Source organism: Oryctolagus cuniculus, chromosome 13 (genome assembly GCF_051225735.1).
Source record: "Oryctolagus cuniculus isolate XC-2025 breed Fujian yellow rabbit chromosome 13, ASM5122573v1, whole genome shotgun sequence".
Taxonomy (NCBI): domain Eukaryota; kingdom Metazoa; phylum Chordata; class Mammalia; order Lagomorpha; family Leporidae; genus Oryctolagus; species Oryctolagus cuniculus.
Window position 1 is genome coordinate 18,358,187 of NC_142879.1, and position 23,288 is coordinate 18,381,474.

The window sequence follows — 23,288 nt, forward strand, 5'->3', positions numbered from 1 at the left end:
AAAATTGAAAGCCGATGGTTCAGTGAACAACTCCTGATGATCAGAATGCTAGTAGTTAATGCTGCAGACCATCCCTGACTCATTTCTTAGTAGAAAAATATAGACCAGCCCTACAAAGTCAGACAGACCTTGGTGGTGTCTCCTGTCTTGTTCAGTTGATCTGCACGTCACCTCTTGGAGAGGGGCAAGCAAGACCCTCCAGACCTAGTGTGGCCACGCAGCAAGTTAGACCCGGACAAGTAAGTGGTTTGCTTGGGTCACGCAGCAAATCAGGGACAAGGGTGATGCTGGAACCTGGGGTTAAGTCCCACAGTGAAGATTCTACCCTGTGAGGATATGTCGTCTCTCCAAGCCACCACCCTCCCTTGCCCTAGGAGGAAGGAACATTTACGGCAGAAAGAGGGGGTAAACCCTTTCTTCGCAGCACCAGGCCTTATTTAATTAGAGATGCTGTGGAGGGTTCCAGAGGTGAAAACCTCATCTCCAGAGACAAGCCCGGAACTGACAGCAGAAGCAAGCACTGTGTTGGTATTGCTCTCCTGGAATGCCTGGGGTGTGAGAATTTTGGGAGGAGGGGGAGGGGACTGAACGCTCAATTGCGTGACTCTTTACCAGGAGGGCATGGAATGAAAACCAGAGGTGGCTGGTCCTTCCAGCAACATGATATAATCCAAAGCAAAGACTAAGACGCTGGAGTTTTAACGCATCATATTTGGGGCTTTCGGGGGCAAGGATAGTTCAGTACCCTGTGGCCCCACCCCAGGCAGAGCCCCGGAAGGTGGAGTAGTAGCTCCGTGGGAAGATGGGACATGAACTGTGTGTAAATAAAGGTCTGGAGCAGAAAAAAAAAAACACAGAGAATATCCTGTGAACATCTTGCTGCCACCCCTCTGGAATGGAAGGAGCAAGAGGGTCCCAGCACGTACATGGAAGACAGCACCGCGGAACCGCATGGGACCCCAGGAAGATAGCCAAGACACCCCACTTTCTGGAGCAGGAATTGGCCAGGCCCCCGATGGATGATCTGTCCTGGGAGCTGCCTGTCAGTGTGGAAGAGGCATGCCCTCTGCTCGGCTGTGTAGCCAAACGTGGCTCTTACAGGGGATTTGACACTACTGCAACACAGAACAACTGAGGGTAAAGGGATTTGGTGGAACAAGGAAAGCAGATCTCCAAATCTGAAAGAGCGAAAACCCGCAGAGTTGTGGCCCTGCCACAAGGCAGGGGACGCCCCTTTCACCCCCGGATCCCTGAGCCGGCAAAAGGTAGAGTGTCTTACAGCAGACCCTTGGAAAACGTGCAGGGCTGACTCCTCTCCTGTGCAGGGCGAGCGTGGGTATTGGTTAGTAAATCCAGACCGTATGCTGGTTCTGCTCGGTTAATACGGAGTTATTTTGTAGGAAAGTAGGGAGCAGCCATGTGAAGAACCCAGCGTCACCTGCCCCACTGCGTCCTCTGCTTAGCTTATTTCTCCACCTTCTAGAGTTCTCAGTTTTGCCGGCACCTGTGCTTCGTAACAGCGAGCAGCCCAGCAAGCTGCTGACACTGACCTGTGCCGAAGGCAGGGAAGATAAAATCTGCCTTTCCCAGTCGCTGGGGAAAAGCGCTTGCTCTCCAGCCAACTGCTTTGCTGGGTGTGTCAGAATATTCTTAGTTTTGCCAAATACAAAGTTACTGAAATTCAGAAGAGGCAGTGGTGTGACAAAGCAAGTCTCTGTTTACCAAAAATGGAGCTGTTTGCTAGGACAGTGGCGGGAGGGCCCGTGAGCCTCGCACACTTGGGTACAGACTGTGAGCACAGGGTCACACAGTGCCCTCCCTTTTAACTCTAAGGGGCTTAAAATTTAAAACAACTAGAAGCCTAATTATTTGTATATAGAGACCCTGAAAGTACTGACCCATCAGTGCCTCCCCAGCTTCCCGGGTGAGAGGGCCTTGGGAGAATGTAAGCAAGCACCAGGGGCTCCTTCTGCAGTTTCCTTTTCCTTTGGCTGCAGGTGGATGCGTGCAAAGGCAGACTGCCATCACCTTGGTGCAAGCAGAAGGCAAAGGCCCAGGGCAGGAGCCGGGACTCCGAGTTCCACTGTTAGTTCTGCCGAGTCCTTGGTTTCGGGAAAAAACTAAACTTTCACAAGAGGACCAGCATGATTTCTGTATTTTTAAATGTTGTCTGTGCATGGCACAAACAAAAATGATCACACAAAGTCCTCCCAGTGCCGTCATGCTAAAATAATGCTAAAACCAAAAGGGGCTGAGGAGTTCATTTCCTTTGTGCTGTTGAAGGCAAGGTCATTATCTGAGGTTATTCTGCCTTTTAGCTGTGGTGGCTAAATCTTCTTCATCTCTCTGAAACTTTACATTGAAAGTCACAAGTGATCTAAAATATTCTAAATCTTTTATTCAAGTAAAATCTCACCTTATCTGAAAGGTATAAAACGGGTTAGAGTGGAAGTGCTCTGTGCAAAGCAAGGCAGATGCTGCCAGTGGGTTCCTGGGTAGCTGTGGAAGCTTACCCACTGCTCTAGACGGAAGACGTTCTCAGTTCCCCAAACAGGAAGAATGGGGGAAACGGGGGTCGTTTAAAAGAGTACTCTGGGGCTTAGACACTCAGGTTCAGGGGTCCCCAGCCTTGTAAAGAGGAAAAGCCATTTCTATGGAGGTGGGAGAAGTGTAGTACCAGAAGGCAGTTGACATTGAAGGGGGCAGGGCGGGGGTGGGGGAACGCATGTGAGTAATATCTTTGTGCTTGGGAGTATTTTAAGTTTCAGGGATCACTACTACTGCCACCCCTCGCCGGCGGGTGGGGGTGGGGGGCGGTGCTGCACCGGGGCGATGACGTCCAGCTTAGCAGTCTCTCAGGATCTGTCTGCTGGGGATCCCAGCCATGATGAAAGCCCAGAGGCACGCCGTCTGCTGGCGACTGAGCGACCTCAGTAACGACTGTCTTCCTTCTGTTTGTCCCAGCAGAAGCAGGAGAAGACCTCTGACCGATCCTCCATGCTGGAGATGGAGAAGCGGGTATGTGCATGTTTCTCGTCCCATTTCATCTCTTTCTCTAACTTTGTAGTGCATGCCAACGGAAAAAAGCTCATTTCAGAAGGCGGGAGTCCTGCCACATTCCACTCCCAGCTCGATGCTGAATTCTTTTTGTCTGACTCTGAGCAGTAATCTGATTGTTAGTTCTTTTGGCTTCCTCGGAAAGTTAGTGCTTTCCACGTACTCCAGTGTTAGGGCGGGAAGACGCTTGAACAGGCCGTCTCATACCTCGCCCTGCCTGTAGGCAGCACTGCCCACATGCACACGGCCGTGTCGCGTTTTGGCTTCCTGTGAGCCATCACACACTCAGGCCTAAGGACACTGCCCTCCCCTCACCTTGGACAGAAAGGAAGCTTTCAGCAGGAACCCCTGCCCTGGACTTAGGTCTGAGGACTTGCAACCGGAGCCGGTACAACCTGGGCTCCCTCTGCTGAGGGGGCCACTCCTGGCTCAGCTGCTGACCTCCCAGCTGCACTCAGAATGGTTTTCTAGGATTTGACCTTCCTGGATCGGGAAAAGTTGATTAGATTTATTGATGAGCCTAGCTTTGACTTGACTCCAGGCATAGTCCACGCTCCCGTCTCTCCTGCTATTGTCTGCTTCATGAGGAAAGCAGCTGAGTTCTGTTTTATCCCCTTGGCCTGCACCCAGACCTCCTTGGTGTCTCATCTGACCAAGGACTCCTCACTGGGTTCTGGCTAAAGGAAGTCAGCTGCTGGGAGAGAGGAATGGAGAGGAAGGGGAGAAACTACAGGAGGCTGACATTTCTTTGTAGCCCATTGCTGTCTCCTCACCATCTGTTCCCCATCAGGAGAGAAGCAATTTCCTAGAAATGTAGGGGGAGCACTAGTGAAGATAATGATGCTTGGTTAGTAAAGAGCAAATGTTCTGGTCACTTGCAGTCCTCTGAAGTTCTGTGCAGTCTTCCACTTGCAGAGATTAACTCTAAGTGCTGCGCTCTGGTCACCTAACGTGAGTTGCTTCTTCCTACGCCTTCTGACCTTTTGCCAGGAGACTTAGATGAGGCGGCTGCTCACTGAAGCAGCTCTACCCCAGGAGCGGCAGGGTCACGTATGCTCCTGTCTCCCCAGGACTTGTCTGAGTCAGTAGCTCACACCTTTTGACCAGGAAGCTGCTGGTCACATGGAACCTGGAAGGCAGTATTTCGGCTGCCCTCAACAGTCTCGTTGTCTCTCAACAGGAGAGGCGAGCCTTGGAGCGGAAAATGTCGGAGATGGAAGAGGAGATGAAGGTATGAGGGGGTTTCCTTCTTTTGCTGTGCCTCTCGTCTGGACGCCCGCCAAGGACGGGCCCAGTTCTGCTGCAAGCTTAGCTCTCTCAAGAAGAGGAGGGAGCCGCTCTCCTGAGCCGTTTCTTAGGCTCTCATAGCTCATACTGTATCCACTGTAGCCACCTCAAAGGTTCCTAGGAACAAATTCTGCCTTGGGTTTAGGGGAGACCTCGGACAGGCTAGAGACAAAAATGAATTGAACTTCTAAGGTTCTCCAAGCAGTGGGTTCACCTCCATGAGGCTGGATGAAAGGCTGGAGGCTGCTCTCCCTGGTGCTCCTCCCTCGCCCGGCCCTTGGCTGGAAGGAACACAGATTGAGTCATTCTGCAGCAAAATAAAAATTTGTTCACATATTGATTTCCTGCCCCAGTTCATTTCCTTTGCAGTGTTTAGGAGAGCTAGGCACGCTCCCGCTGGAGTAAGCTCATGGCACCGGAGAGCACTCCAGGCCTCGCCACTCGCTCCCCTCCCCTCCGCCACCCCTTGGCCTGCAGTGACTGGCACCTCATTAGCCACTCCAGTGACAGCCACCATCCTGGCAGCCCCAAAGGAGGCCGTTCCCTGCTCTGGAAGTGGGGCTAGAGCCTCCGGGGTGGCAGAGCTGCTCGGGGTGTTCACCTGGACTGCTGTGGGAGCATCCGATCCCTGCGTGCGTGCCACGTGCCTGCAGCCTCAGCTCTCGCTCAGCCTTGTCCCCTTCAGGGACCTCACCCTAGGGGCTCTGTCATGCCAGGCATTCATCTGGTTAGGAGCAGGAAGCACTGGGACAGCGTCAGCATCAGGCAGAGCCCCACATCTATCTCTATGAGCAAACATCCGTAGTGCACAGTTGGAGCCATGTAGTGTTTCCATGGCCTAAAAAGGTTGGTTATTTACCAAAAAAGAACTTCTTCAGGACCCAGCAAGGTCATAGTTTACATAAGATCCCCTGCTAGTAATCCCGTGACTCCTCATAATTTCAGAATCAGGAGAAATGCCAGGCTTGCCTTGCGTCCTCTGCTCACCAACCCACGCTGTAACTAACACGTTCAAGCAGAACCTGCTGATGTCAGACACTGTCAGTCTTCTCACTGAGAAGAAGTAACGAAGGGTGACCTCACACCCTTAAAACTCTCCGTCTTCTGGTTTTTCTCTCCTGCTTAGAGCAGTGTGTTAGTGGAGCTAAACACAGCCCCTGGTTGCACCAGGCCTCCCGCATTTTGAAATCCCCTGAGTTTGACCATCTGTGGGCTGCTGTGATGCAGCTGTCAGTGACGCTCAGGCAGAAGTGGCCTAACAGCCAGTCAAGAGCAGGTAGATGAGGCCAAAGCTGGTGCCTCCCAGTGAGTTCCCAGAAGCCAAAGACAGCCTGCACCTACCATTCTCAGAACTCTGTGTCACATCCCTGCAGGTCACTCACACCCACGAAGTAGCAAATGTGGGGAAATGGAGGTCCTTTGTCATTTCTGTTCCAGTTCTAAACCGAAGAGCACAGAAGCCCTCCAGTGGTTCTAGTTGGTGTCAGTCCTGTGGGCTGAGACACATGTCTGTGTTTCTCTCGCCGTGTTAGGCTGTGATTTCCTAAACCAGGTCGTGAGTTCTCTTCTCAGTAGAGATTCTAATACATGAAAGCGTTTGCCAGCAACTTTAAAATCAATTGTTTAATCAAGTAGAGCTTGATAGATCATGATTGTTTAGCCCATAAACCAATAGGTAAGCTATTTTGAAACTTACTTTTTAGTTAAAAAAGTCCATCCTTTCTACCAGTAGTTATTCTCCATTGCTGATTACCGTCAAATGGAGAAGAAAGCCAAATACCAGGTTTGCAAGTCATCCAGCTCTCCCGGAGGATTAACGGGAGGAGCACCAGAGCCTGCCCAGCCACACCCATTCTGCCCAGATGTTTGTGTCTGAACCTTCTTTGAAGGCAAAACTTCAGATATACAGATATAAACATGAGCAAAGTCGTGCGACTGGCCCTAAAGGAGCCTAAGAAACCGCTGGCTCAGCTCTCCAGCTCTTCATCCAGACTGCTGTGTGTGGTGACCGACATCTCCAGAGTGACTGGTGTCACCGTCTCAGTGTAGGTAACTGACTGTCTTGTTGAATTCTGAGACCCAGTAGGGTTTGGGTCCAGTTGGTCTCCATGCTTGTTGTGTGTTCAGTTTATAAAGATGCTCAGACTTCCTGGGGCAGTGAGTAGGAAGCAGTTTGGGTGTTGACCTACAGTGAACCCTTGAAGACACAGCAAGTACTCAGACAGAAGGTGACTTTAGTCCCTGTTTTCCAACTCCAAACACAAAGGCCAGGTGAGATGGGAGCTATGAGATGGGCTCACCCAGGTGTATGTGGGGCTCTGTAAGATGGGTTGGGCCGTCCTAGCCCCTGCTGGGAAAGGTAAGTCTTTATGAATTCTCCCCAGGAGAACACCCAGACCCTGGATTGCAGTAGGATTATGTGCCAGCTTCCACCAGGTGTGCATGTCTGTGTGCGCTGTGCTGGGCCTGCACTTGGTCTGGGATGTGCCCACATCAGACTTGGTTTTTTTTTTCGACTGCATCCTCCATTCAGCATCAGCCTCCTTGCCAGACCTTCTCCCCTTCCTTTCCCAGGCCCTGCATGTGGGGGGCCCAGCAGTCCGTCCCCTTCTGGTTGATCCTGGACTTTTCATTTTGCTTACTCTAGAAATACCACCAGCCAACCCTGCCCTTCAGCCCTGTTGCCCGCCGTGTGCCAGGCCCTGCTCTCCTATCTTCTTGCCATGCCTTGGTTTTAATACTGCTTCCTATAGAATATTCCACCAGATTGTTTCCTGCCTCTCGTGCTGATAACGTCCAAATTCAGATTCAATCTGCTTGAACTCTACATGTTAGATGAATCACTTTCATAGTTCATGTCTTTGATAGTTTTCCCTGGGAGGCAAGGACCACTTTGTGTAACAACAATGGCTGTGCTGAAAGCCTTGGTCCAATATCAACACCACAGAAGACTGAGAGTCAGGGACTTTCCATCAGTTCTTAAATTTGTTCCTTGCCCACCTTGTTAAACCTTTCCGCGCACTGCACCCCCGTCTCTCCTCCGTCCTCTCCGTGGCCGAGCTGCTTCCATGGACCAGGGAGGGCGCGTGCAGCGGCCTGTCTCTGCTTGTTGGCCTTTTCACTGTTTCTTTCCCACTTCATTCTAGCTTTCATTTCCTTGCTTCTTCACCCCCAAACAACTATAAATTCATTAATATTTCATATCTGTCCTTTTCATTATGTGGGTATGAGAGGCTTTTCTCTGATACCTGGCGACCTTCCTGCAGTCATTTTAACCCCCAGGATTGCCCACCCTCATCTGTGAAACCACATTCGCGTAACAGAATCATCTCCCTCCTCCCAGAGAGCCGACGGTCTCGATTTCAGGTCAATGCAGTTGACCATGCAGGAAGGACAGAAGCAGAGCAGAGAGCCTGTGGTAAAGAGGGCACTGGGAAGACTGACTGGGAGCTGGTCACTCCGTGCCGTCTGCAACACTGACAGGTAGTATGGCTGACGAGCATGGTGGTCAGCCAGTCCCGCTGTCGCTGGACACTTGTGACCTCGCCAGCTTTCAGTATGCGTCTGTTGGTGAACACACCTTTAAGCAGCTCCAGGCTCTGCGTGAACTGGAACAGCCCCGTTCACTGTGAGCGTGGTGATTCATAAAATCACCTGCCGCATACAGAAAACGCAGAAATCACAGGCTCTTACATCATTTTGCTTTTAAAAATTAAATGAGATGAGAGAATACCCAGACAGGAAACAAGAAAGGAGCAGGGGGATGGGTATAGGAGAAGAGGAGAAGCAGAGAAGCAGGGAGCGAGGAATGGGCAGCAGCTGGATTTGGGAACACAACTTGAGTGCTGATGGAGAAAGGCCCTTGGGGCGGCGGCTCGGCCATGTGAGCTGGGTTCAGGAGGCCCACGCCACGCGGGGCTGCGGTCCTCAGCAGGAAAGAGATGTGCTTTCTGAGCGCCTGGTGGTGGTATTCACAGGGCCGACGTTCAGCACACGAGACCCCGGCCAGTCACAGGCACAGCTCTCCCTTCCTTGCTGCCGCCTCCACCCCACTCCCTCCATTTGCTCTCATTACTCCTGCCTTTCTCATTTCCTTTCTTGCATGCAAACTAAAAACAAAAACTGAAAGTCACGTGATTTCTTTGTCCTACTTTTTTCTCCTCTGGTCTGTCTTGTCTCCCTTTGTCCTGTCTATCCCCTCCATGTCTCACTCTGCAGAACCTCCACCAGCTAAAACAGATTCAAACCTTGAAGCAGATGAACGAGCAGCTGCAGGCTGAGAACAGGGCCCTGACCCGAGTGGTGGCCAGACTCTCGGAGTCCATCGAGTCCTCGGACACCCAGGAGCTCTAGCTCTTGCCCCTCCTCTCCACCTCACTTCCCTCCTCCACTGCTCCAGGCAGGTTCACTCTTGTTGTTGGTCGCAGCAGCTCTGTGCTCGGACCCTCCTTCAGAGCCTCTGCGTGCAGGCCACTGGAGATGGGAGGAGCCAGGACAGCGACCATGGGAGGGGACGTCACAGCCTAGGTTGAGGGAGGTGATGGGCGGTGGGCGGACTACCCGAGCTAGCGGTGCATTGGTAAGATCACCAGGTTGCCTCTCTTCCTCTGGAGGCTGCATGTGGATTTGCTCGTGGGGCTACAGAGAGGTACACACACAGGCTTGCATAGGCACATTCACACATTTGTTTGGTGGGATCATTGCCACACTGAGATAGAGCTTTTCTCTGTCAACAGCAATTTCTCTGGAGCAACGGGTTGGGTCTGAGGTAACCAAGGGCAGGCGCTCTCAACCATGGCTCCTGTTGGAAAAATCCTGGAACTTTTCAGTATATGCCAGTGCTTGGGCCCACCCCCAAAGAATCAGTGGTCTGGGTTGAAACCCATGCATCAGTATTTTTTTCAAAACCCTCCTTTTCATTCAACAACCAGGGTCAGGGCCACAGCCCATTAGACACCAGAAAGAACTCGGTCCCTGCACGTGACAGTGTTGTGGGTGGAAAGGACTGGAACTGAAACTGGAGTTACTCTGGTTCAGGCTCTCCAGCAGCAAAATAGTCTAGATAGGCAGGCGTTCTTTGTCTCCTTCTGCGACAGTCTTGCCATCTCTTCCTTCCTCAGGAGGCGTTTCTCACATCCCTGTCACAAGGCTTGGACCTGAGGGTGTGTCCCTCCCTGCCTCAGCGTGTGGGCTGTGAGGCAGCCTGCACACGACAGAAATGAGGCCCTCCCTTGGTCAGGCCTTCCTGAATGGGTCTGGCTTTGCAAAGGGGGTGGCCGGCAGTAGAGCAGGGAGCAAAGACTGATCTTCAGTTGAACACCAAAAATTGTGTTTTCCAAACTGGAGCCTTTTCCTGGCTATTGATCTGAGAGACAAGCTCATAGAGAACTTGCTTTCCATCCCAAGGCAGTGTGATGGGGTCACCACGGCTCTAAATTGAGTTTTTAATTTTCAGCCACAATCTAATTAGTCCTGACCAGGGCCTGTTCTTTCCTCTGCCTATTTGCTTTTGCCTTCAGGGTCAGTAGCTGACAACTAATTTCCACTGGAGCTGAAGCACCCAGATTACCACAGGGCTGAGCTAGTACCCTGCCGCAGATGCTGTCACAGGCGAGAAGCAGCCTGGAGGGAAGTGCTGCCACAGCCCAGCAGTGAGTGGCCGCTGTCCCATCCAAGCCCACGCTTTGAAACAAGCATCAGGATTCCTGGAAAATTTGACATGGGCGAATGAGGGACCCTCCAAAAAGTCCCAATTATCTCTAATTTCTTTGTTCCAAGACAGTGCAGGAATGAGACAAAACTAGATCTGATCTTATTAATGATGATAACAGCTGTCATTTATCAAAGCCTCTGCTGAGTGCTTTTTATTGTTTTTCTCATGCACTCCCCAGAATAGTCACTGCACTTAGGAAAAACTGAGTCACCAGCCAAGGAACTTGCCCAAGGTCACCCAGACAGACAGTAAGTGGTGGAACCAAAATTCAGAGCAATACGTCAGTCGTCTCCTGAGCCGAGCTCTGTGCTGCTGTCAAGATATAAGCTGTCTGCATACTTGGCACAGAGTTGCAGCCGCTTGTTAAGCGCACAGGGCGCTCCCTGCATTGCAGCTGGGGCGGAGCACGCGCTCTGCTTCTCTGCACTTGAACTTCCCTGGCAAGTTCAGCTTCCAAAGAGCCCCTTATCTGTCAGAAGATTCTCCCTCCATCAAGAGAGCCGTTGCTGGTGCTTCATCTCCTACAGCCCGGGTCAGCACACTGTGGCCCACCAGTGCAGCCATGAGCCATACAAGCAGCCAAACAGGAAATCAAAAGATTTCAAGACACATGACAGTGATATGAATTTCCCGTGTCGGTTCTGAGAGTAAAGCTTTGTTGGACTGAGCCGTGCGCTCTGTTTATGCGTTGTCGTCCTTGTGTCTGCTCGGAAAGCAGAGTGCAGCACTTCCCGCAGAGACTCTGTGCAGAGATGAGATAACTAAGCCAAACTGGCTGCACGGTCAAGACATTTTGCCCTGCCTTTTTCTCTCCTTGATAAGCCCTTAGAGAAACCATCTTGCCTCAGCGTGTCGTGCAAGCCCCTTAACAACCAAACAGGAGGATGCTCTCCCCACTCCCCGTGTGGCTTTAAACATAGCAGCTCAGGCAGGATCACTCTGAGTCTCTCTCCCTACAACTAGCCTTGCCCTGGTTTCTCCCTGAGGCTGCCACACCCCACTTCCTCGTCTTTAATACATTTCTCATCAATGGCTCTGAGAATTAGTGTGCGAGAGAATGTGTGCTTCGTTTTACTTGTCCAGAGTATCTTAACATCGAACTGCAGTAAGTTGCAAATTTAGGCATTAAGAAGCTGAGGTCAGAGAGTCGAAACGATAAAGCTTTGTAAAACCTCACACCTGTTCAGGCTTTCACATGTGGTCTTGTTTAATAGTTCTTTCACTCCAGAGGAATATCACCTACACGTTCTTCTCCGCCTCTGGCTTTTGCGAGAGAAGTCCGTGAGGCCGTTCCCCCTTGATTCCTGCTTTCCACTCCTTGCACTTTTTGACGCTCCCTTCAGATGTTCGCTGTAGCATGCTGCAGCTGCAAAACTGCCTTCCAGTATTTTTTCCCCCAAGGAATTGAGTTCTTAATGTGGAAATGAATCACCAAAGCTCAACAAGCTATTTGTACATTTATAGAAAAGCCCAGCTCGGTTCTGATCTGATGAGCTGCTAAGCAGTGAGATGTAACCCATTGCTGTACAAAGCGTCTTCCCCTCTGTGGAGCCCTGTTACGGGGGTATGGCTCTCCGAGACCCCCTGGTACCCAGGACAGGGCAGCAGAGAGCAATGGGAAAGCGGCGCATCAGAGGACACCTGGGCTGACGTTTTCTGAAGATCCAATGCAATGAGGTTCTGAGCACTCAGTTCCCGTCGGCAAGGCTGGTGGGAGAGAGGCGTGTGAGACTGAGCCAGGGCTCCTGGAGTGAGCTGGAGGGAGGAGAGGCAAGGGCAAAGCACTGAGATGAGTGGAGGTTGTCTCCGTCAGGGCTGTAGCTCCCTGGCCTGCCTTTCCTGCGCAGAGGAGCCCTCACAGCGGTAGGGGGTCCTTGACTCAGCAAAGCGCATCGCCCATGTCGGGACCTTTCCACATGTCGCCCCTCCCAGGGGCCTCACCTAGTCCCTGCCCTAGAGGGGACAGCACAGGCATCATTGTTCTTTATAGGTGCAGAAATAGGAACACAGAGAAGTCAAGTGGTTTGCATCAAGTAATACAGATCATTGATGACAAAGGCGATGCTGAAATTCCAGTTTTGGGGCTATGACAGTTTTTGGTTTTGTTTTCCACCCCACCCAACTTGTCATGAAAATGAACTTTGGACTCGCACACCTGGGATCAGTGTTAGCTTTGCCATTTAATAGCTGGGTGCTTTGGACTAGTTACAAAGTTCTTCCTTGCCTCAACTGTAGAGATAAGAGTAACAACTGTATCACACAGACTCTCAGGTCACCAGGGAGACCCTGTGGCGTGGTGCCTTCCACTTACAGAGTCAATGATATCTTACTTTGATGCAGATTCTTTGTGTGTCTGTGATGCATGCACACATGCACATTTGCATAATTTAGCCTGCATCTTCCTTGGGAGATTGAGGAAGCAAAGATTATATTCCTAAGGGTACAATTAGATCCCCTAAGCCAGAACTAGAACTCAGCAGGATTCATCATAACCTGTCAGCCTAGGGCACCCTTTGCTGGGGACCTGGCCTGCTATAGTCCTGTAGGTTCATTCATTCATTTTGTTAAAGATTTATTTACTTATCAAAAGGCAGAGTTACAGAGTGGCAGAGAGAGAGAGAGAGAGAGAGAGAGAGAGAGAGAGATCTTCTATCTGCTGGTTCACTCCTCAAATAGCCATAATGGCCAGAGCTGGGCCACACTGAAGCCAGGATCCAGGAGTTTCTTTCAGGTCTCCCATGCATATACAAGGGCCCAAGACTTGGACCATCTTCTACTGCTTTCCCTGGCTATAGAAGAGAGCTGGATTGGAAGTGAAGCAGATAGGACTAGAACCATTGCCCATATGGGATGCCAGCACTGTAGGCAGCAGTTTTACCATCTACACCACAGAGCCAGCCCTTGGGTTCTTATAGGTTTAAATGAGCAATTAATCAAAGGACGTCTGTATGAATCAGACACAGACACAGGTTTCTGTAGCCTTCCTGGTGAAGGTGAACTTGCCTGCTACCCTAACCTCTCTCGATACCAGCAGGGCCCACACGTGTCCCCTTATCAACATCCCATTAGGGTTTTTCAGAGGCTCAGCGTACTTGTCCAAGTGCCTGACCACATAATAGCAACTTAGACATCCAGGCTAGAGCTTGAAGCTGTTATTTTTCCCTCGCTCAACAAGTTGGACAACACTGTGTGTAATGTTCCAAGATGGCAGAGCTGATAGAATTGAATATCCACTCCTCCCTTTCCCCTACAAGTGTCTGTTTCCTAGAATTATAACACCATCCCCTAAAACTGCTGATAAGGCCTGTAAGGGAGCTTTGGGCAGAATTAAATACGCCTGGTGGTCACTGTGCTGTAGCTCTGTGACCCTATCTGTAAGCTCCCTGGTTTGGTGGTTGAGAGTGGATATGTGTAATATGCCCAGTGATCATCTTAGTGGATTCTCTCCACTGAAGGCCCAGGAGGAGGACCCATAGGTCACCTTGTGCCCCCGAGCCGCGTTCTTGTGTTTGGGGGGGTGTGAGGCTGTGTCCTCCTCTGACTCTTGTTTGACCACACCCTCCTCGCCTCTGTCTGAATTCCTTCACCAGCCATCATCGGCTCGAGGTGAGTTCAAGGACAGGAGCAGTTGAAAATCGTTACTGACTCAGTAGAATGAAAGGGTACACAGAGTAGAATGTGAAGATTGCATACAAAGAAATAAGATACCACTGCTAACCACACCAGCTCAGAGGACAGGTGGTGCAGTCTCCCTGAATATGAACATTACCGCCTCAGTAGGTAGGCAGATCCAGGGGTGCAGCCTCACTGGGAGAGGGGCCGCGACATGTGCCGGGCGAGGGCCTGCTCGGGAGGGGCGGAGGAGGCATCGCCCAGGCTCTCACACACCTCTTTCTGCCGCCCTGCAGGTGTTAACAGAGCTGAAATCCGACAACCAGAGGCTGAAAGATGAAAACGGTGCCCTCATCAGAGTCATCAGCAAACTGTCCAAGTAGACTAGGCTGCGGATGTAGGAGGGGAGGGCCCGCCCTGCTGCACACCCCTCTCTTCCAGCCAAAGGAAGTGAGCATTCTGGTGGAAGGACACTTCCTCCTGACCCGCTTCCGTCACCTCCTCTGCACTGTACATTCTCTCTGCACCCCCTTGCCCTCTCCTCCCACACCCCCACTTGGGTTTTATGAGTTTTAATTGAAGCATGATCCTGACCATTCAAGCCATCTGGAGGAGGCCTTGGGGGGTGCAGCAGGCTCAGCTGTGGACCCCCAGCCTCCTGCTGCTGCGCTCCTTGTACACACTGGATCTGGTCCAGACGAGTAGCCCACAGCCTTTGTGCTGACACGGCATCCCCTGCCGTGGGTGGGCCCTGCAGCAGGACGCTGAGTGGGCCAGCAGACAGCCTCAGGCCGCGCTGCTGTGCGCATCCGAGGCCAGAACCACTCTGCACTGAGGCTCTCTGCCCCTCACTCTCAGGAACCGACTCATGTTTATTTTTTTCTATCCACAGCCCAGTAAAGTCCCAAACTAATCTTAACCCCACTTCCTTTCCTTCCTATCCAGTTATTCTTTCTCCCACCTCTTCCCCCATCCACTGGTGTAAAAGCCAGAACAGCTCCTGACCTCAGTTGTCTGGGGCCACCGTGGAAAAGCACTGCTATGGAGACTGGAAGATCGCCATTCTGGGGCCATGGTGGCGGCACCACCAGCCCTCTCCCTAAGCGCCAGACCCACAGCCTCCTGTCAACCCACTGTCCTTTTTCTCCCTACAGAGTGACTTTCTGCATTAGCAGTCTGGGCTCCGAGTGCCTGCTTCTGCCCTGCTTCCCTCTGTTCACTCTGGCACCCGCTCCCGATGGGAAACAAAGTCACTGCGGAGGCAGAGAGGCAGGCAGGGTCTGCAGATGGCCGGCGAGTGGGGCGGGCGGGGAGCCACGCGTGCTGAGGGCAGAGCATCCGAGCTCACGTGGCATATGGTGACGAAGACGAGAGCCGCCACTGTGCTGTGAGAATGTGGGGAACTGGATTACTTCTGGTGACTAGATTTAGGAGAGACATTTGCTTGCTTGGAAGCTAAGAGGAGAAATGACAACTTACTAGAAGTTTAAAGGGATGAGGTACTTTCAAGCCGTGACAGGCATGGAATTTTCAAGTGGAAGGCCCAGACACCATTGGTCCAACTTTCCATTATTGCATGCCAGGGACCCCTGTGGTCAGGCCCTCCAGGGGCTGGGCGTCTGCTCCCCACAGGTTGGCCAGTGGTCAGTTTCCCGTGCCAGGAGCAGAGCCTTCTGTGGATTCCTGCTGGGGTCCGCGTCTGCGCTCTGGAGCTCTCCGCCTTGACAGCCCTGAGGTGTGCAGTGTGCGGGCTGTGCTTAACCTGACTGCAAGCTGGTGTTTCCCTGGGCCTTTGCATTACCCCACATCCCACGTCCCACCCCCCCACCCTCCCCTGGAAAAGAGCAGCCTTTTAAAACAGCCCAGGATGCACCATTAGTCCAGCACAAAACCAATCCATTTGTCCTTGGTGGTCCAGTATTAGTATGTAAAGTATTTGCTTTTTGTAGGAGTTTTACCCCTGGAATCATTTTGAATACACTGGTCAGTTAAGTCCTCCTCACTGTAGGGTTGCCAGGACATCTGGTGCTGAGTGACTGGGCTCTCAGCATACACTACCTCTGCCTGTCCCTTTCTCTCCTGAAAATAGTGTAGTCCCCTGAGACCTGCGAAGTGTCACGTGCTCTCCAAACCCAAGGCTCTAGTTCAAGATCCCAGTTTCAGAATAGGAGCTGGGGCTCCTCTGATAAAACCCCCTGTTCAGAGCATATAAAAGTCTCTCTTCCGTCTCCAGCCATGTTCCCAGAAAAGCTACTCCAACCTTGGAACGCTGTCATCATGGGCGCACCGCTGCTCAGTCTCAGGGAACGCTAAATTAGAGTGAGGAACTTCGTATCTTCCGCAGCAAGCATCTCCCTTCTCTTTCTAGGGAGAGGAAAACCACAGGGGTTCCCGGTGGCTTCTGGGGAGAGCACCGCTGCCCTCGCAGGAGAAAGGGTTGCCAGGGGAACATTTCGACCCTCTTCCAGGCAGTCCCCTCAGGGCTGTGCGTGCCTGGCAGGGGTCAGAGGAGTTCGCACAGCTCTCAGGCTGGGCTCCGCCCCTGCTGCCTCACGGCCTTCATGTCACGGCAGCCTCTTATCAGAAAGTCCCTGTGACGAGAAATGTTCAGCTTTTTCATCTCAGGGGGACCGGATTCTACAGCCAGGGACTAATGAAAATGTAAACCCTTCTAGGTAACTTTCTCTTATGCAATGAATTGGGGTTTTGTTTTTCTTTGTTTTGTTTTTTTTTTTTTTTCCAGACAGACAAACTGAATTCTGGTCTCTCTCCAGAGAATAAAGCACAGCCATATTGACTGGAAGTGCCATGGGCAGTAGTCACAGGGCTCCTAGTTGCCACTGTCTCTCTGGGTGTCGGCAGTCAGCAGGTGCCTTTCTCTCGTGCTGCCTGGCCAGTTGCCTCCTGCTGGTCTCCACAGTGGCCTTGAGCTTCCCGTCCTCACCTGCTGGTCTCAGTTCTCGGGGGCACCAGGTAGCTCAGGCAGCCCAGGGCTCAGGTCTGTCACTTAGTCGGAGGTGAGCTGCCTGTGGAGTGGGGGCACGAGTTGGCTCAGCAGAGCGACATACCCTGTGTCTTCACTAATTTGGAATTTCTCAATGTCCAAGCCATGCCTTTGGCCATTCCAGAGGAGCTCTGGCTAAAGTTCGCCTTTATCTCTCGAGAGCTACTCATCCTGCTCCAGATAGCACCAGGGAGTGGTGACCCCAGCCCCATGCCAGCCTCTAGTGCAAGGGTCATGACCTTGGGCGTAGCCAGCCTCGGCGTACCCCGGCACTACTTTGCCTGCTGGGCCAGTCTCCCTTGAGTAGCTCCTGTCGCTTTCTGTCTGGTTGCAGGATGTGCTACTGCTTTCCTGGCCCTTCCTTGGTCTCCACCCCAGCCCCACCCCGTGTTTAAGGAGACCCAGCTGCATTGATTCCTCTGGGCACCACCCCGTGTTTAAGGAGACCCAGCTGCATTGATTCCTCTGGGCAGCCACTGCGGGGGTTTCAGATCTCTGGGAACATTCCACCCACTCTCCCTGCCCTCACGACTGTGTGAACTGCTGGCTGTTTCTCCACCAGGGACATTTATTTATTTGAGCTCGAGATGAGGGAAGCAGCAGCTTTGAAAGCCGTGCACTTCTGGCCGCTTGGCAATCTTTCCTGGCTACAGGCAGACTCTGTCCCCTCAGAGACAGCCAGTGTCCGGCTCTGACCCCCTGGGCGGGGGCTGTCCTGAGGCTGGAGGTGGGCGGGCTGAGCGGAGCAGGCTGCAGCAGGGAGAACTGCCCCAAGTGTCGCCAGCTGATCGGCTTCCAGGCTGCTCTGAGTCTTCCCAGTACTGCCCAACCAGCACTAAACTCTGGGGCAGCCCCGCAGGAGCCCTGGGGTTCTCCCCAGGGTCTTGGAGGGGCCTGCACTGGGCCCCGTTATAACTGCACATCTGGGGCACCACCCTGATTTGGAAGGCAGGTTCCAGCCCCTCAAAGGATGTGAGTTCCTCTGACCCACTAGCAAACAGCTCTGAGGGCAGAGTGTGGCATTGTGACGGGACAAGGCCCTAGCAGTCAGGACATCAGGCTGCCGGGGCCTGGTCTTGTCAGCACGTGACCCGGGCACCATGATCCGTCGAGTCCCCGTGGCCTACAGTTCTGTGACTTACTCATTTCTTAGGAAGATCAGGACATCTCTTAGAGTTCTCTTTCTTATCTAAGAAAAAAAAAAAAAAAGAACAAAAACTCGTGTTTTCTTCTGCAAACTGTTCAACGTCAGCATGTCAAGGTTGGCTTCCCAGCCTTGGTGGAAAGTGAATTCAGTACTGAGGATAACTGAATGGTGTAGAGATTGCTCTCCTGCCTAATGGCTTGCTGAGAATATTAAAACCTGCAGAGGGGGAAATGGGTGGAAAGCAATTTGTTGCACGCAGCCTTCGGACAAACTGTTTTAATAGGAAGTAGAGCCCTCAGCTTTCTCCGATATGATCTGCCCAGGCTCCTCCCACCCAAGCAGCAGGCTAATTGCATTTCTGCTTAGCATCCGCGGGCCCAGTCTTGAACTACCCCCGCCCCTGCCCCAGCAGCCAGAGGATTCCCGAGTGAAGACCTCCTCCTCTGGAAACAGGAGGCCCTGGTGCTGCTCGAGATGGCTGTGTGCAGAGCAGGCATGCAGAGGAGGTGCCGGAGCAGTGAGCATGGCAAGCCAGGGCCCACGTGAGCGGAGTGGAGGCGGCTGCATTCCGTGGTGAGAGGAGGGTGGAGGGTGGGGCTTGGAGTGGAGAGCAGGACGGAGGTGGAAGGGGTCTCCCAGAGGCAAGCTTCGGCATGTGGGGATGAGTTCTGTGTCACGGGTGACTTCGCGCTCAGCCTCCTGCTGAGTGGAGATTTTAATCAGCTTCCCTAATGGGTATGGACACTGCTCAGGAGCAGGAGACCCTGTCGGGGACAGCTATTGATCGCTTAGGCCCTGATCAGATTGGAAATAGATCAACTTCGTGGCAGCACAGGAACTGCCATTGGCACAGCTGCTGGGGAGTGAGGTGGTCTCTGAACAGCCCGTCTGCAGTGGCGGGCACATCGCTGGGACGTGGTGGAGGGCTGGCCGCCCAGGCCAGGAAGCCCCTCCTTGGGAAGAGCTGAGTAAGAAGGGGGTGTGTCTGAAGGTAGTACCACCCATGCGTGCTCTGGCTGGACCTACGAAGTTTAACGATTTGGGGATCATTGGTGCTTCTAGCCTGTGTGCCCATGCCCATCTGCCAGCCCAGAGCTTTCCAAATTAGGTCTGCCGTAGGTGGTTTTTTTTGTTGTTGTTTTGTTTTGTTTTTTTGTTTTTTTTTAAAGGCAAAGTGAGAGAGAGATCTTCCATCCACCAGCTTACTCTCCAAATGCCCTAACACGGAGGTCTGGGTCTGGCCAAAGCCAAAAGCCAGGAACTTCATCCTGGCCTCTCATGGGTGGCAGGGGCCCAAGCACTTGGCCCAGGCACATCTGCAGGAAGCTGGATCAGAAGCAGAGGAGCTGGGATCTGAACCGGTGCTGTAGTATGGGATGTCGGCATCGCGGTCCCAGCTTCACCCCGTCACCTCAGCACCAGGCCCTAGGGCTTGCCTCTTCTTGGTTAGAAATGGGAACTCAGAAGCCAGATTGTTCCACGTGCACTGTTCTGTAATTCAGATCTGTGCTCTGCCTCCCACTCCCTGGGAGGGCTTTTCCCTGAGCTCTTCCCAGTGCTTTGCTTATCATTTTGGACGGGTGATCTGCCAGAGTGATGTTTTCTGTTGTTTCTTCTCTAAGTTTTCCTCTAATGCTTCCAATAAAGCTTTCTTGGGTGGCCCCGGAGGTGACATCAGGCTGCTCTTATGTCCTTCCAAGATAAACACGGCCGTCCTTTCCCTCCTGGCTCCCCCTGCCTTCCTCCTGGCTTCCCTCACTAGCAGCTCATGGTGCTTCGGAAAGGAGGGTTCCCCTGAGCCAGACGAGAGCCCTGGCAGAGCCTCACCCCCCAGCAGCTGCCCCCACCCCTGCTCTCACGTCCAGGGCTCCAGGCTGGGCCGATGGCCGCTCCGAGACGAGGCCTTAGGCCTCTGGGACTCCTCTGTCACTGGCCAGGGAGGTCATGGCGCGCACTGTCTGCTCTGCCGTCCTTGTCTGCTGGTAAGGCAGAAGTGTGTCTTCAGCACACAGCTGAGCGGTGTGTCGGTGCCCCGGCAGCGCAGCTCACCCACTGCTGCACTGCAGGGGAAGCACTTGGGGGGGGGGGGAGCCTCTGACGTTCTCCCAGAACCAGAGCTGGGGGGCAGAGTGCAGTACTGAACAAGGGACACGCCAGGGCCAGGACCTGTTCCGCTCTCCCTTCAATGTGTCTGCCCTGGCTTGTTCTCTCCCACTCTGCTGGAACCTAGAAGATTCCAGTTTGTTCACTGGGCAAGAGGGGCAAGGTATAGGGCTGCAGGGGCACGGGAGGGCTCTGGGGGATGCAGCAGTCCCAACTACCCCCTCCTCTAGCCAGAGTCCTGGAGCCCTCAACAGGTCGGGCCTGCCGCCTGCTGCCCCCCCCCCCCCGGCTGGGCCATGGCTTCCACGAAAAGCACACAGAAATACGTTTCTCCTTTGCATCCCTCTTCTTGGGGGGGTACAAACCGTCTTTCAGGCCCTACCCAAATGGTTTCCCTCCCTTCATTCTTGCCTCTGCCCTGACCTTGGTCAGGTGCAGAAAACCACGCTGGTGCCCCCATGCCTCTCCCACCTCTGCGGTGGCGTCTTGCGTCTTTGCTCACTCCACCCTTCCGCCCTCGCCTTGCCCCCACCACAGGTGAAGCACCAGAGGGAACTGTTTTTCGGCTGAGTTGTATGGATTGACTTTAGCCCACTGTAAATACACCTGGGCCGGGGTGGGGTGGGGTGTTCAGGGAGGGGAAGCCAGACTCGCTTTGTGAACTGAATGTATTTTTATGCAATTTTGAGTGGCCTTTCAACCCTGAGATGAATGATTTGTTTTATCGGTTGTTATTATATAGTATTAAGTATTCTGTGTTTGAAATTTTGAGAATAATAATATTCACATCTATATGATGCCTGTAAACACAACAGTATTTATAAATGAGTAAATAAAACTGTGTTTTAACTTTGTGTTGCGTCTCCACAGTTCAAGAAGTGGGGTTTACAGAATCTCAAATCTAGGCAACTTCTTCCGATTTCACGTGGTCACTGTGACCACTGGGGGGCCTTGCCCACCAGCTCCTACAACTCCTGTCCCCCAGAGGTTGCTCCCCCGGGACAGTGACCAGCAGTGGCTGTCTGGGACTGTCTGGGAGCACCAGGGCGTGCCCCAGATGGAGTGCATTCCAAAAAACCCTAAGAAGACAGCCCGGCTCCCAGTTCCAAGTGACCACAAGTGTGGGCTGAATGACCCACGCTGAGCCCACGTGGGTGGCGCTCACGCACTGTGGGACGTGGGCACATGGAGGTCTCCCGGCATGACCCCAAGTCCCCTGCTGCACACCCGTCTTTGTTAAAAGGTCACGCTGGATTCCAAACCACTGTGCAGTCCCAGACTCCAGATGTGGCTGACGGGGTGAGCTGGAGGTGAAATCCAGGCTCAAAGCACAGGGGTCGTAGCCAGGCAGAAGCTGCCAGGCCTGCTGGCAGGGGGTGTAGGGGGGTGGCCAGGTCTGCCCCGGGAGGCTGGGGTCTGGTTTACCCATCAGCAAGCTCTGCCCAGCGCCGTGCTTTGTGCCAAGCGGAAATCCCCAGAAACTGACTTGGAGGGAGGTTGGGAGGGAAGATTCTTTTCCCCTGCTGTCACCCAGCTGTTGGGAGCCCAAGCATCGGCAGAACAAACACACATGATGTCATGGTTGAAGAGTTCAGACCTGTCCCGAGGCCCAAGACACAGGCAGAGCAGCGCGGCTGTGTCTCGCACTGGCTACAGCGAGGTCTGCACACACAGGATCACCTGGCGGTCACCCAGGCCCCCAGCCTGCCCTGGGGACACATGTTGGAGGACCCAGGCCCTTGCCTGCCGGCTCCTGTGGGCCCTGTCCCAGTCTTGCCTTCACTGTTCCTCACGCACCTGGCCCTGACAGCGGAGCAGAGGGCTTGCTGGTGGACGCCAAAAGTCAGGGCTGGCCCAGCTTCCACGCAGGGGTGGGAGCTCAGGGCTTTAACCCTTTCCTGGCCTTACAGGCAGTGCTGCCAGACTCTCTTAAAAATTCTGAGGACTTCATCGAGATTCTCTTGTCAAACTCCCATCACTGAGCTCACACTGGCCACTCCCGGCTCTGCCGGAAGGGAATTCACAAACGTGGGCCACCCCAGGGCCCAGGAAGGACTCCCCACAGCACCACCCTTCCCCCTGGGCAGCAGTGGCCACACACGTGTTCACAGCCAGGAGGTGCCGGAGACCCATACCCACCACGGATCGCCAGAGCATGGGCCCCCCAGCCCCTTTTGCTGCTTCTCCGAAGGCAGATGCGGGCTGGGGGCCAGAGCCTCAGGACCCCCACACGGCACCTAGCAAGCAAGGCAACACCCCCCACCCCCGGATTTCTTTCAGCTCATTTCTTTAATAAGGAGACGCAGCTCATTACAAAATAACAGTTTGACAAGAGGTCAGACGAGAACAACAGAGTCCACGAAAGGGGTGGAGAGCGGTGCCAAGCAGAGGAGGGGGGCGGGGGGGCCAGGGCTCCACGTGTGTCCTTCCCACGAAGGCAGGCGGGGCTCGTGGTGGGGCCGGAGCGCTCTGCCTGACCCTGGCTTGGAAGTGTCCAGGCCCCAGGGTTCAGGAGGCAGCACATCAAGTCCTTAGGCGGGCAGCAGTCGGCAGAACGAGCTTCTGTGACGAGACCCCGACTCATCCCCCCGCTGGGCGCCGGGGGAGGCTGGGCGGGGCAAGGCTGGCGGCACAGCCCCCTGCCTGCCGCCTGGCACGCCGCACTGCCCACTCACTCCCGGCCTGTGCGGTGGGCGAGAGTGGGGCGGCCCGGAGAGCGCTGGGAAGAGGCCGGCAACGGTCCCCTGGCATCCCCCACAGAGCCCTGGTTCTCCTAGTCCGTAAATGGCAGAGCCTCCCTCACCACCACTTGTCTCACCCCTGCCTAACTCTTCTCACCCCTGCTCTGTCCTGCCTGAGCCCCCTTGCCTTCCCATGCATGGCTGTGCTCTGCCGCCAGGGGGCGCCCGCTGCGGGCAGCATGTCCCTCTCTGACTCCGTGCCAGGGAGCTTTGCAGGCTCCAGTTCCCCTCTGCCCACCTCCCCACAGCCTGGCGCACCTGGCTGGGTCCCTCCCAGGGCAGATGGGGGCCAGGGAGCCTAGTGCACACCTGCCCTGCTAAGTCCCTAAAGCCACACCTCACAGCCACCGCCCTGCCCACCCCTCCCAAGAAAGGGTCCAGGACTGTGGCGTCCCCAGCACTGTCCCCTCCACAGCAGGTTGCAGGTGGAGCCTGCTCAGGCAGAGGCAGCGGGGGCCGTCTCCCAGGGCCCCACCAGAAGCCCTAGACACCGTCGTCCTGGTGACACAGGGCCGAGGGAGCGGGAGGGGGTGACAACAGGTGAGCCCTTCACAAGTGTTCTGTGGGGAGCCAGTCAGAGGGACACGGGGGTCCTGGGAGGAGCCGAGGGCGGGCTCCAGCAGG

General features: G+C 53.8%; 1 protein-coding gene across 12 annotated transcripts in view; it reads left to right on the plus strand.

Moving 5' to 3' along the window:
- PPP1R12B (protein phosphatase 1 regulatory subunit 12B) overlaps nt 1-20,777 on the plus strand; it is a 214,731-nt gene extending 193,954 nt beyond the window's left edge. For 5 of the 12 annotated variants that reach the window (XM_008268574.5, XM_008268577.5, XM_017347855.4 and 2 more), the window contains 4 exons: nt 2,965-3,018; nt 4,238-4,288; nt 8,563-8,743; nt 13,966-20,777. In XM_008268574.5, coding sequence (XP_008266796.3) covers nt 2,965-3,018; nt 4,238-4,288; nt 8,563-8,697 — 240 coding nt within the window. In that variant the 3' untranslated portion in view covers nt 8,698-8,743; nt 13,966-20,777. The remainder of the gene's footprint in view (nt 1-2,964; nt 3,019-4,237; nt 4,289-8,562; nt 8,744-13,965) is intronic. The other 7 variants (XM_008268576.5, XM_002717594.6, XM_089311296.1 and 4 more) reach the window with 3 other exon arrangements.
- Nucleotides 20,778-23,288: the final 2,511 nt, after the last annotated feature.